Genomic DNA, 12,666 nt, shown 5'->3' on the forward strand with positions numbered 1-12,666 from the left:
TACACAGTGGCTAACTGTTGTTATCATTACTGCCATTAGCAGCATTTAAAACTCTAGCTGCATTGTGGAGCTGAATTTAATAGCCTTATGCTTCTGTCACATCATCCCCAGTGAGTCTTCTTTACAGTACCTATTGCAATTTGTAATTATCCTCCTTTTCTGTTTACTTTTTGACTGCCTGCTTAATTCATTAAGTGGCACCTTGCCCGTGCAAGATGAAAAACTCAGAGATGCATGGGTGTTCTTCTGAAGATCTGCTCCAACTAGCCCAAAGAAAAGCTGAAAGCCAGGGAGGGGAAGGGACTTGTCCAAACCCACATAACACTTTGTTGGGGATGGGGACTTGAACACAGGGCTCCTGGCTCCCAGAGCAGTGGGGCATGCTGCACCCCATCCCTGCCCCCTCTTCGCAGACCACCAACTCTGACTACCTCTGGGAGGGAGCTGCGGGCAGCTGGGGTCCTCATCCATGTCCCCACACCCACTCTCACAGGGGCTCTCCAAGGCAGGGATCTGGGGTCCCCGTAGGAGCTGCTGTTCTTGGCCACTGTCCTCGTCCGTGGGGCTGCCCAGCTCCCGCTCTATGTCGTAGGCCTTGGGAGCCAGGCACAGTGAGGGCAGAGCACCTTGGGGCTCCGAGGGGACCAGCGGCTCATCTGCAAATGTCAGCCAGGGGCCCAGCTCAGGGTTCAGTCTCCGAGAACGCCGCACGGGGCACACAGAGCTCTCCAGCTTCCTCCCCAGCTTCGTCCATGGCAGGCCTCGGCCTGGCCTTTTCCTGCCCCACTCCTCCTCCTCCTCTTTTTCTTCTTCCTCTTCCTCCTCCTCTTCTTCCTCGTCTTCCTCCTCCTGCTGCTGCAGTCTGGCAGGCCGGCGGACCTCCCCTTTCACCTCCAGCCGCAGTGGGCGCAGGCTTGGTCTGGGCCCGGTGCTCTTGGGTGAAGCTGCGATCCTCACCTCCTCCACCGAGGATGGGCGACCAGGGGAGGCCTGACTGTCTTTGGGGGGCCTGGGCCTTGACCGAGGTGTGAGGGAGGCATAGACAGGAGTGGCCAGACGGTAGGGTTTGCTGACGTCACAGAGCACGTCTTGAGCCAGAAGTTCCCTCAGAATGGAGAACTCAGCCCAGGAGGCTTTGGAGGGGTGCCGGGACCAGGGCCGGGATCTGACCTGCTGGGAGGGGTTGCTGCAGGCCTTGGGGAGTGGCTCAGGGGCCTGTGGGGGCAGCTTCCTCTGGGGGAGGCAGTAGGTGTGCATGTAGCGAATGAGTTGCACCATCGCCTGCATGTCTTCCTGGGAAACTGGGGCACCGAGGTCTGCCCTGCCCAGAGCTAGGGAGTCCCGGGGAGAGGCTGGAGCTGGCTGGGGGCTCGGGCAGTCCTCACCCGGCTCCTTGTCCTCCTTGGCAGGGAGCCGGGGACTCTGGAGGCATGGTGGCTGCAGACCCCTATCCTGCAGGCAGCACTGTGCTGAGGTGAGGTGCTTATGCAGTTCTGTACAACTTCGGCTCTGAGACTGCGTCATGGGAGCCTTCTTGTCTTGGGTGCTGTCCACCTAGAGAGGGAGAGAGGCCAGAGTGAGGAAGGAGGCCCAAACACTCCTCCCATGTGTCTCATCCACATGGCCACTCGCTGGCCCATTGTGTCTCACCTGGATCATAGGAACAGCCAGGTTTCCTTCATTCCATCCCCAGCTTCCCACGCAGAGCCGAGCACCTGGCTGTGCTCAGTGCATGAGGAATGAAGGAATGACCAGCCTCCTAACAGCTCTCCCAGCCATGGAATTTCGCCCCTGCAGACCCTTCCAGATTCACTGACAAAGCCCCACTCTGACCATTCCATCCCCCTGCTCCATACCGTTCAGCCAAGAGCCGGGCAGTAGGTTCATGGTAGCCTGGGGCTGGGTGTAGGAAGGACTTGCTACAAATGAGCACTGGGGGATTCATCGATCTCGGCCCACTGCAACCTCTGCTTCCCAGGTTCAAGTGATTCTCCTGCCTCAGCCTCCCGAGTAGTTGGGATTACAGGCATGCATCACCACACCCGGCTAATTTTTTGTATTTTTTAGTAGAGACAAGGTTTCACCATGTTGGCCAGGCTGGTCTTGAACTCCTGAGCTCAAGTGATCCTCCCGCCTCAGCCTCCCAAAGTGCTGGGATTACAGGCGTGAGCCACCGCGACCGGCCTGAATGATGGATATGTTCTAAAACTGGATAATGGTCACAATTGCATGGCTATAAGTTTACTAAAAGTCATAGAATTGTACTTTTACAATAGGTGGCTTTTATGTATATAAATTGCACTTCAATAAAGTTTAAAAAAACAAAAAATTCAGTAGCTCCTAGTGCCCACAGGATAAAGGGGAGGCTCCATGGCTGGGTGTCTGAGGTCCTCTGCACTCGCACCAGCCAACCTCTCCAGTCTTATTTGCCCCACTTGTCCACACTGGGGCTTTCCCCCAAAGTGTGACTCATCGTTGTGCTGGGACTTTCTAGCAATGGCTGTCAGATGCATCTCACCTCTCTGGGGAGCTTCCTAGGCTCCCAGAGGGCAAACAGCTGGCTCACAATGGGGCGTGGCTGCTGCCCCTTCAACAGAATGAGGCACGAGAGGGTGGACCTTTGTTTCAGGAGGGTCAGCCAGGACAAATAGGGAGGGAGCATAGGGACTCATTCCCCAGAGAAGCCCCAGCAAGGGAGAGGCTCCTACACTGAGCTGCTGTCTGAGAGGACTCGATTCTGCCTCTGAGGATGTAGGATTGTACGCAACAGCTCCCAGAAGGAGGGTCCAGGACCAGGAAGAGGAGGGGTTGTGTGTAGCCTTTGAAGACAGAACCCCTTGAAAAACACTTGTTACACCTCTCCTTGTTAGGCTTGAAAGATGGGGCTCAAGGAGGAAAAGGGATGTTCTTTGACCCTGGATGTCTATGACAGAACTTTAAACTCTCCAGTGGGCTCCCTGAGGGGGAAAAAAAATCCAAACTATTTACTGTGGCCTCCACAACCAGCGCAATCTTGCGTTTTGGTCTGTCACACTGTTGGAATACAGTCCTCTGAAGCCTGGCCACACTTTCCTCATCCTTGCTCTAACCTGCATTAACATCTACCAGTGTCTGGAACACTGAAGTGTGAGAAAGTCCAGGGCTCCTTCTAGAAAACCCTAAACTAGGCTGGATCTCCAGAAGCAGTGCCCAGGACACCAGCTACAAAGGCTGTGGGAGGAGCGGGAAGAGATATTGGAAGTTGACTGAACTCGCTATCCTCCACCAGAGCTGAAGGCTGCAGCCCCAACAGACACCTGTGGCAGATTTGGGGGCATGTGAAGAAATACCTTGACACAAGGCCGTTGACTTTTAGATCTGAGGCCTGCCTGGCGCCAGGCGGTCCCTTCCTTCTGGGTGTCAGAGCTTGATGTTGGGTAGGATGTGGCCAAGAGGAGCTTCTGCAGCTGAGGGAAAAGCAGAGAGGACAGGAGCCGGGGCTCAGCCACAGCCAGAGGACATGGACTGCATGGCCAGCCCCTCAGGACTGACCTTGGGCATCACAGGACCACAGGGAGAACACAGGGTGGGCATTCCATGACCTGGGATGATGATGCCAAGATACTAGGTGCAGATGGCAGATTGTCTAACAATCCTGAACACACATAAGTATCCTAATAACATACAAATCCTTTTCAGAGTTAATAACCCCAGGGAATAGCTATGACTTTGAAAAAACTCAAGCAAGTCTTGGGTAATGTCTGTCTATTCTACTGTTAAAATATTATGATACAGTTTTATTGGGACATTCTGAGTGCACACACACACACACACATACACACACACAATCTGGAAGGTTAGGTACCAAAATGATTCTCTGGTGTGGGATTCTAGCTGATTTCCCTTTTGTTCTTCTTGTTTATTCATATTACCTCTAAAAATTAATTTCTTAAATTAAGCAAGGTAATACTTGTAAATGGTTAAAAAAAAAAAAAAAGACACATCACAAATACTAAAGGGCAGACAATTAAAAGCAAGTCTCTCTCTTGCCCAAAGTTCCTTTCTCCCTCCTACAGGCAACTCCACTAACTACTTTCCGGTGAACCTATCATGAGGCGGGCTTTCATTATACAACAATATGTATGTAGTCATTACCTCCAACCCACCCTGTTGTTTTGTTTTGTTTTTTTTGAGACGCAGTCTCTGTCACCCAGGCTGGAGTGCAGTGGCAGGATCTCGGCTCACTGCAACCTCCACCCCCCGGGTTCAAGTGATTCTCCTGCCTCAGCCTCCCAAGTAGCTGGGATTACAGGCATCTGCCACCATACCCAGCTAATTTTTGTATTTTCATAGAGATGGGGTTTTACCACGTTGGCCAGGCTGGTCTCAAACTCCTGACCTTAAGCGATGTGCCCGCCTCGGCCTCCCAAAGTGCTTAGATTACAGGCGTGAGCCACTGTGCCTGGCCCTACCCTGTTGTTTTTACACAAGTGGAAGACTACACTTAAGCTTGTTTGGCTTTTTTTTCTTTTCTATAAAAATTGTAAAAGCTCTTCTGCTTCTGCACCCTGAGGGCAGGTACAGAGTGTACCTGAGCTGAGAGAACAGGCAGTTGAATACATCTGGATTTTCCGCCGGAGATCCTAGCCAAGCTTGAGAACAAACTGAGAACGATCATGAGATTTTAGTACAGCAAGGAGAGTTTCCCTGGGAAACGTGCCACCCCAAGTCACTCCAACAAGGAATGCCAAAGGCCCACGAGCCAGAGAAAAGGCTCCACACTCTTGAGGAGCCACAGGATCCTGGCTACCCCACCTACACCCCAAACCAGCACCCACATATTTGTGACTTTTTCAATGGGAAAGGATCCTAGGACTGGGGGAAAGAGACCTCATTCTAGCCTGGCTCGGGCCCGGTGCACTGTGAGAGCCTTGATTCCTCCATTGGTAATATGAGCAGGGGCAGGGAGACTACATGGCTGGATTAAAACCTCTTTTTTTGATTCTAAGAATATGACAGAAGTTGCTAACCTCAGAAAATCACACAGACACACAGAGGTCCACAGGTCCTTACAAGTCCATCGCTGGACTCTCTGGGATCCATGGCCCAACCTGAGGTCCAGATGACTTCTCAGGGCCTTTTTGTTTGTTTGCTTTTTGTCTTTTAAAGAGATGAGGTCTTGCTCTGTCACCCAGGCTTGAATGCGGTATCATGATCCTAGCTCACTGAGGCCTCACACTCCTGGGTTTAGGCAATCCTCCTACCGCAGCCTCCAGAGTAGCTGGGACTACAGGCATGTGCCACCATATCGGGCTAATTAAAAAAAAAAAATCATAGAGATGGATCTTCCTATGTTGCCCAGGCTGGTCTCAAACTCCTGGCTTTAAGGGATCCTCCCACTCAGCCTCCCAAAGTGTTGAGATTACAGGTATGAGCCACTGTGCCCGGCCCCTCAGGGCCCTTCCAGGTCTCTATCGGTATGCAGGGAGTCTAGACAGCAAGTCTGTTTCCTGTGTGCCTTGCACAATGGCTGAAACAGAGGCACTCAATAAGCATGTAGGGAATGAAGGTAATCTAAGGCATGGGAGGGAAACAACCTTTGACCAGCAGGGGTCGCGCTTTGCCTCTTTAAGGTTTGGTTCCTCTCCAAACGCCCCGTGCAGAAATGGCACTAGAATGCTTGTTACCACTAATGGTTGTACCAGAAGTATTAGTTCACATTTACTGAGCAACTCTGTGTGCCAGGCACTGTTCTAAGTGCTTTATGTGTATTATCTGCTGTAATCCTCCTAATAGCCTTTGACATAGGCACTATTATTAACCCCACTTGATAGATCAGGAAGCCGAGGCTTAGAGAGGTTCAGGATGTATGCCTAAGGGATATACAAGTACTAAATGGCAGGTCTGGGATTCAAACCTAGGTGCTTCGATTCCAGTCTGAAAGGAAGCAGGACCCCCTCTCAGCAGGAGCCATAATGTGGGACTGAACATACTCTGTGCCTGGCATGGTGGGTGCTTCACGCTGCTTTGGGGAACTTGAAGGCAGTGGGAAGGAACGTAAAGGGTCCTAGACTAGGAGTGAATACCTGAGTTCTAGTCTTTGCTGGCACACTGACTTGCTGTGGAGATACCCTCCCCACTCTGGGCCACAGTTTTTCCAGAGCTGGGCTTGAGGGTCACCAAGGGCCATTCTAGCTCAAACTCTCCATAACCTAAGAACCCTCCCGGCTCCAACAGGCTCTGATTTTCTAGCTGAGTCCCGCCAGCCTCCAGGAGCCACAGCACCAAGGGAGGGGCCCAAGACAGGCTGAGCAAAGCTAGACTTCACACTCCAGGACAGCTCAGCTATGGGTGCTCTCAGCCTGGATTGAGAGCAACTGTTTCCAGTAACTTCTGAGTTCCAGACTCCTTTGAAAATCTGATAAAATCTGATCTTCTCCCTAGAAAGCTGCTATTCCATGTGCACATTTCCACATTCCGCACACACTCACACAGCATTTAACTTCTGCTGGTGGAAGTGTAAACCAGTCCAACCTCTTTGAAGGGCAATCTGGAAGTATCTGCTTAAACTGGAAAATCACAGATACACAGACCTAGGAATTTCATTTTTAAGAATTTGTCCATTTATATGTCACAAAGGCCTGTATAAGAACAGTTACTGTGCCACTGCTTGTAATGAGGAAGGAGTTGAAACAACACAAATACCCAACAGGGGAACCAGTGAAACCCTACCACGGAACATTACACAGCCAACACAAAGAATGAAACAGAGCTCTACATGCTCATGTGGAAGAGCTTCCAAGACACACAGTTAACCGTGAAAGCAAGGTGCAGAGCCCTGTCTAATGTAGACTCCCTTTTGTAGTAAAATCTTTTAAAAGGTAGAAGAGGAAAGTCACATAACAGATCAGTAACCATGGTTACCTCTGGGACAGGAAAAAGCAAGAGAGAGAGGGCTAAGGAGGTTTTGCTTTTAACTGTCCACTTTTACTACCTGGATTTTTACCATGTGTGTGCAATCTTCAGGAAAATGTTTTGCATATAATTTCAAGGATTTAACACATAACTTGGTCAATCCCTAAAGTACCAAAGAGCGTAGAGAATGCAGGTGAAGCCTCTGTCGTTAGTTCCTCTGTCTAGGTGAGAAAGGTTAAGCCTGGGGGTCCTCCCACCTTCAGCCCATGTTCTCTGCTATGATCAATATTGCCAGTGATGCACGGAGTCCCCTGCAGGGCTGGAGCGGATTGCTCTGCACCCCATGCCCTGAACCAGAAACCTAATCCCAGGCTGCAACCATCACTTCTGCTGTAAGTAGGTTCTCACCAGTGAGAGCTCGTCCACCTCAGGGGCTGGGGCCGAGGACTTCTCCGGGGCAGGGCTGGGGGGCGCAGATGAGGGGGCAGGCGAAGCTGAGGTGCATGATAGAGTGTCTCCACCATCCAGGGCTGGGAAGGCAGCCAGACCCATGTCATCTTCAGGGATGTCATCCAGGGTCTTGGTGAGCTCTGCCAGGAGGGCCTCATTCTCACTGTCAATCTGGAGTGAGGAGGGCGGGAGGGCCAGAAAGGCAGATGGGGAGATGGTTAGTCACCACCTTAGACTCAGTCTCCACAGTGGACACCGGCTCTGCCCAGCCGGCTGGCCCACCATCACCCTCCTGCCATATCCTCCCCTCTGCCCCACCCAGCAGAGCTGCTCAGTATTCCTGGCTTAGCAGATGCCCAATAAATGTGTTACTGACTCCAAGAATCCCAGAATTTTATGAACAGGCAGTAGGTGATAATGGAAAGGGCCCTGCCTGGGAGTCTCACTCTGGGCTCTGCTGCTTATCACACACCTGGGCACAGGGCTGTCCACCTGAGTGACGCCTACCTCCCCCACCAAGGACAGAGGCTGGCCTACCACACTGGTAGCAGCAACCCGTTGCAGCCCCTCAGACCCTGGGGTCCAGGCAGAGTGAAGGCCAGAAGCTCCAGGGTTCAACCATGACAATAATAACCACAGCAGTGATGAGGCAGCTATCATTTCTCTGTGGGTTCCCAGAGCTTACTCTCCTTATTCACTCCTGAGGAGGTAGCAACTATGGTGATTAGACACTCGGGCTCTGGAGCTGGGGCTGGACCCCAGGTCCCATACTTAGCAACTGTGGGCCCTCAGGCAAGTTAGTTTTCTCATCTATCAAGTGGGATAACACACAGCACACATTTCCTAAGGTTACTGCTGAGGACTAGATGAGTAAACTTAGGTAAGATGCTTAGAAAATGGTGCCTGGCACAAAATAAAAGCACCTGCTACTGTGATGACTGTGACTACTACCACTACCACTGCTAGTGCTGCTACTGTTACACGATTTCTGCCATGACGACGATGATGATGACGGTGGTGGCAGTGGTAGTAACTGCCCCCTGCACTCTTTGCTCCCTTCCTTCCCCTTCCCGGTGGCTACACTGTGCCTGGCTTCATGCTGGACGCTGGTGATAAACAGCACGTGGAGACTGACATGCCCCGCTCCCATGGAGCTTACCCTCCTGTGGAGGATGGGACGAAACTAACAAACAAACAAGATCATTTCAGAGCGTGAGAAAGGCTAGGAAGAAAATAAAAGGAAGCCATGATGGAGAAAAAGAATGTGGTGAGGACTTACAGGCTCTTGAGGGTGGTCCCAGATGCCTTCTCTGAGCAGCTGATATTTAAAGGCAGGCTTGAAAGACACCAGCCAGGTAAAGCGTTAAGGAGGGGAGACCCAGGAAGAGGGAAACCCCAATCAAAGGCCAGGGGCACAGCGCTTGGCTGAAGAGAGGAGTAGAAAGGCTCTGTCAGGCTCAGGGAGGCCTCACAGCAACCTCGCCCAGGGGCGCACGATTCTGATCTCCATTTTGCAGTTGAGGACACAGAGGCTCCTGGAGGCTCAGCAACTTGTCAGGGGTCACACAGCAAATAATGTCCAGAGCCAGGACTTGGACAGCAAGAGTGCCCCCATGCACAGATGAACCATAAGGAGGGTCAGCGTGTGCACCCCCAGCACACAGGCCCCCACGCCCAGAGGCCCAGTGCGGACAGCACGTGGCTTCTAGGTTAGGCACCGAGCGCCTCATTTAGTAAGGCCTGGTCCCCGGGCTGTTCTGGCAGAAGGCACATTCTGTCACATGATGCCTCCTCCGGCACTCTTTCCCATCCCAGGTCAGGCTGTTTATCCTTTCTGCAGGAAGTTCATCTGAAATACACATCTCGTGATGGCCTTTTGGCTGCACTAAATCTGTTCCAGGCCTTACAGCCGGAGCAGCAGCTGAGAAGTTCGAAGGGGGAACACGGGGAGAGAACAAATGCGTTTGTAATTTTTAGAACAGAGCTAAGAATAAAAGAAAGGTCAAAAGAAGATTTTGGTTGGGCCTGACCCAGGCCCTGGGGTTGGAGGCCCGAGGGTAGATCAGGGTCCGAGGACTCTGGCTTTAGAATGCAAGGGGGCTCATTGGCTGCCCCCACCCCCTACCCACAAGTCTCCTTCAACCCTCAGGCCAGACTCCCAACCCTGTCCAGCTCAGAACCATCTGTCCAGCTTGATGGAGAGTTAAGATCCTGGAACTTGGGGCTCAGTGACCACTCTTGGGGTTCTGCCATCAAAAGGGTGATCTTAGGCAAGTCGTTTCCCTCCTCTATGCCTTGCTCCTTTCCCTGTGAAATGGGAAGACATGATCCCTGGCCAGTCTTCCTCCCTGGGCTCCCAGAAGGCCAAGTCTGGAAGCAGTAATGAGAGCGCTTTGTAGAGTGCTTAGGTCCCTAAGCTCAATGCCTGGGACGTGGGAGGCACCACGGCAGATTTAGTTAATGAAAGAGTGAATGAACCAAACAATGAACAATGGCGGGAGGCTAAGTTCAGTGTCTCAAAGACCAGATTCTAGAGGGAAGTCATTCAGAGATGACATCATCAGCACTGCATGAACTGAGAATTCTCACTCTTTCCCAGGGAGAGTACCAAGGGCCCAGAGATATTGTGAATTATCACAAACATCAGAGCCGGAAGGGCTCTCAGGAACCACATAGTGAAGAGAGATTTCAAACGCATGGCGCAAACGCTACTGCTCCCCTGTATCGCTAACAGCCGCTTCCTTCCATGCCAGCATTTTTCCTGATGCAGGGCTTCAGGTGACAACTGCCAATCAATCACAGTTGGCACTCACAAGGAAACCTATCTGCCATTATTTGGGGGGGTGGGTGGCAGGCGAGGAATAAAGCCCCAGGAAAGAGACCTTTCAAGGTCACCGCAGTGAGTCAGGGGTAGGACTAAGGACTAGAACCCAGGACTTAGAGAGCCAACACTGACTTACTTACCAACACTGAGTGCCGGTCACGGTGCTGAAATGAGTCCAAAATGGCAAAGACCTCCAGAAGCACCCATCAATTTGGGTAAAAGCAAAAGTCTTCCCCTTCTCCCCACCTCTCCCCACCCCACTCCACTGAAACAGCCAGGTGGGGCAGGAGGCTCTGAGCCTGACTGGGAGGAGCAGCCATCCCTGCCCACGCTGGCCACTGCTTCCTCCAGCCGTCCATCCCAGGGGGCTGTGCCACCCCTCTCCTCTTCCCCAGGCCCATTAGCTCAGCTCTCCCTGCTCAGCATAGAAACAGAGTGCAAATTAATGGAGAGTTAATCAGCTGAGGAAGGGATATTAATAGACTCAGCCCCACCCCCAGTCTTCCTGAGCTGATCTCAAGCAAGAGGAAAAGGAGCCTTCAAGAAATCTGAGGGAAAAGCCTTCATTTTGAGGACCTAGAGTGGCTTGAAGAAACGTCACAGAACAGAATGTAGGCTACCAGGGCAGAAAGAATATTCAGAGATCGCTACTATCCATGGGGCTTAAATTGACGTTCAAGAAACCCAGGAAATTGGCCACCCCCCCTCCCATTTTTCTGGGAGTAGGTCCAGACCCAGTGACTCTCCTCCTGTAGCCTCAACAGATTGATTTGTCCACGTTCCTTCCTCATTCCTCACATGGGAAAACTGAGGCCCAACCAAAGGGAGCTACTCGTCCAAGGACACACAGCAAACTGTCACAAAACAACAAAACACCTGCCTTACTCTAGAAATACTTACTAAGGGCCTGTCATGCCCCAACCCTAAGGACTTTGGGACAAGCAGAGAAGTGGAAGGCAACGTCCCTGTCCCTGAGGAGCTGTCAACCCTTGCAACTGTAGCTTGTTCTCTACTCTCCCAGTTTGTTTCCATAACAATGGTGCCATTTAATTGTTAACAGAGCTTGGCACTGGCAGCAAGGCTCCGTGATTCCCATTGGTCCCATGAAGAAACTGTCCAAGTTAGTGCCAGAAGGGGGACTAGAACCTATGGCTCCTAGATCCCAGCTGAAGGTTTTTGGAATGGGTCAGTTTAATCAGTTCCTTCATTCAACACCTATGAATTGAGTCCTTACAATGTACAAGGGCCCCAGAGATGAATAAAGTGTTGTTTGTCCCCAAGGACCTTGCAGTCTGAAGGACACGCATGCGCGCAAGAGATGGGAGCCCATGAGAGGGACTAAGTGACCAACTGCCTTAGGAGGAGGCATCATGAGAGCTGTGTGTCGAAGGATTCATTCAGTGGATGACTGTTAAGCCCTGACAAAGTGCCAGGCACTGTGCAGAGCCCTGGGAATACAACCATGCGCAATGCAGACACAGCCCACACTCAGAGTTTCCGATGGGCAGGGAGCAGGGGGTGGGGACAGGCCCCAGTCACATGCACAGAGGGTGCATCGGTGAGCAATGGATAGAGCTAGCCTAGTCTCAGGAGAGCTGGTGGAGTGTGCAGCCCACAAAGGGGAGAGGGGCTGGGAGGGCAGAGCTCGGCCAGCTGTGAGGACTGTTTTCCTTGCAGGGCTGGGGCCGCACCAAGCTTACTTGTGCCTGAAAGCATTAGTAGGACCTCATCGGAGGCTTACTGGTGGGTCTGGCCATTCTCTGAGTAGGCGGGGGGCCTATACAGTCTCGGTGGGGATGGTCTTCAGGGAGCATCCAAACCCCTTTTCACTCATGAGTTCTCTGCAACCTAAAAGCATTTTCTGGAGTTGGCCCCCTAAGAGGAAAGGTGCAATATAGCAAAGGAATTGTCCCCATTGGTCAAGCAAGAAAATGGAGGTCTCCGGTTGGAGCTGGAACTACAGTTTGGTTCTGGTAATTCCTCACAGGGTTGGCAAAGGGGTTCAGTGCAGCAGTGAGGGGTGTGGGTTCCTAGATTACAGTCTTTGCCTGGATCCTTACTAGCTGTTTGACCTTGGGCGAGTTACTCAACCTTTCTGAGCTTCCATTTCCTTGTCTGTAAAACCGATTATTAGGAGTACACAACTGATAGCTTCTCTTCTTCAGAGAGGCCTTTCCCGACCACTCAGTCCACAGTCCCTTCTCTATTTCCTTTCTGCCCTTATCACAAGTGACTGCTGTTTGTTCACATGTTTACAGACTGTAAAGTCCTCGGATGAACACAGTGCCTGACACATAGGGGGCTCAGTAAACGTTTCTAGAAGGATGATAAAATCCATCAGGAGGACGCCTGGACAGGACGCTTGCGGCACAACACCTTGGTGTTCAGCACACGCGATGTTATTGTTGTTGTTGTTGTTATTATATTGCCAGATAGGCACAGGGAGCTATGGCTTCTGCCCCCAATCTTTATGAGGGAGAAAATTCCAAGAAAAGAAT

At 51.6% G+C, this 12,666-nt stretch overlaps 1 protein-coding gene across 3 annotated transcripts in view; it reads right to left on the reverse strand.

The window, feature by feature from the left end:
- The window catches only part of PPARGC1B (PPARG coactivator 1 beta), a 123,373-nt gene that overhangs the window by 20,900 nt on the left and 89,807 nt on the right, over window positions 1–12,666 (reverse strand). For 2 of the 3 annotated variants that reach the window (XM_030826725.1, XM_030826718.1), the window contains exons 3-5: window positions 7,303–7,515; window positions 3,330–3,446; window positions 432–1,554 (exon numbers count right to left, since the gene is read on the reverse strand). In XM_030826725.1, coding sequence (XP_030682585.1) covers window positions 432–1,554; window positions 3,330–3,446; window positions 7,303–7,515 — 1,453 coding nt within the window. The remainder of the gene's footprint in view (window positions 1–431; window positions 1,555–3,329; window positions 3,447–7,302; window positions 7,516–12,666) is intronic. The other variant, XM_030826729.1, reaches the window with a different exon arrangement.

The sequence above is a fragment of the Nomascus leucogenys genome, chromosome 2 (assembly GCF_006542625.1).
Source record: "Nomascus leucogenys isolate Asia chromosome 2, Asia_NLE_v1, whole genome shotgun sequence".
Classification (NCBI taxonomy): domain Eukaryota; kingdom Metazoa; phylum Chordata; class Mammalia; order Primates; family Hylobatidae; genus Nomascus; species Nomascus leucogenys.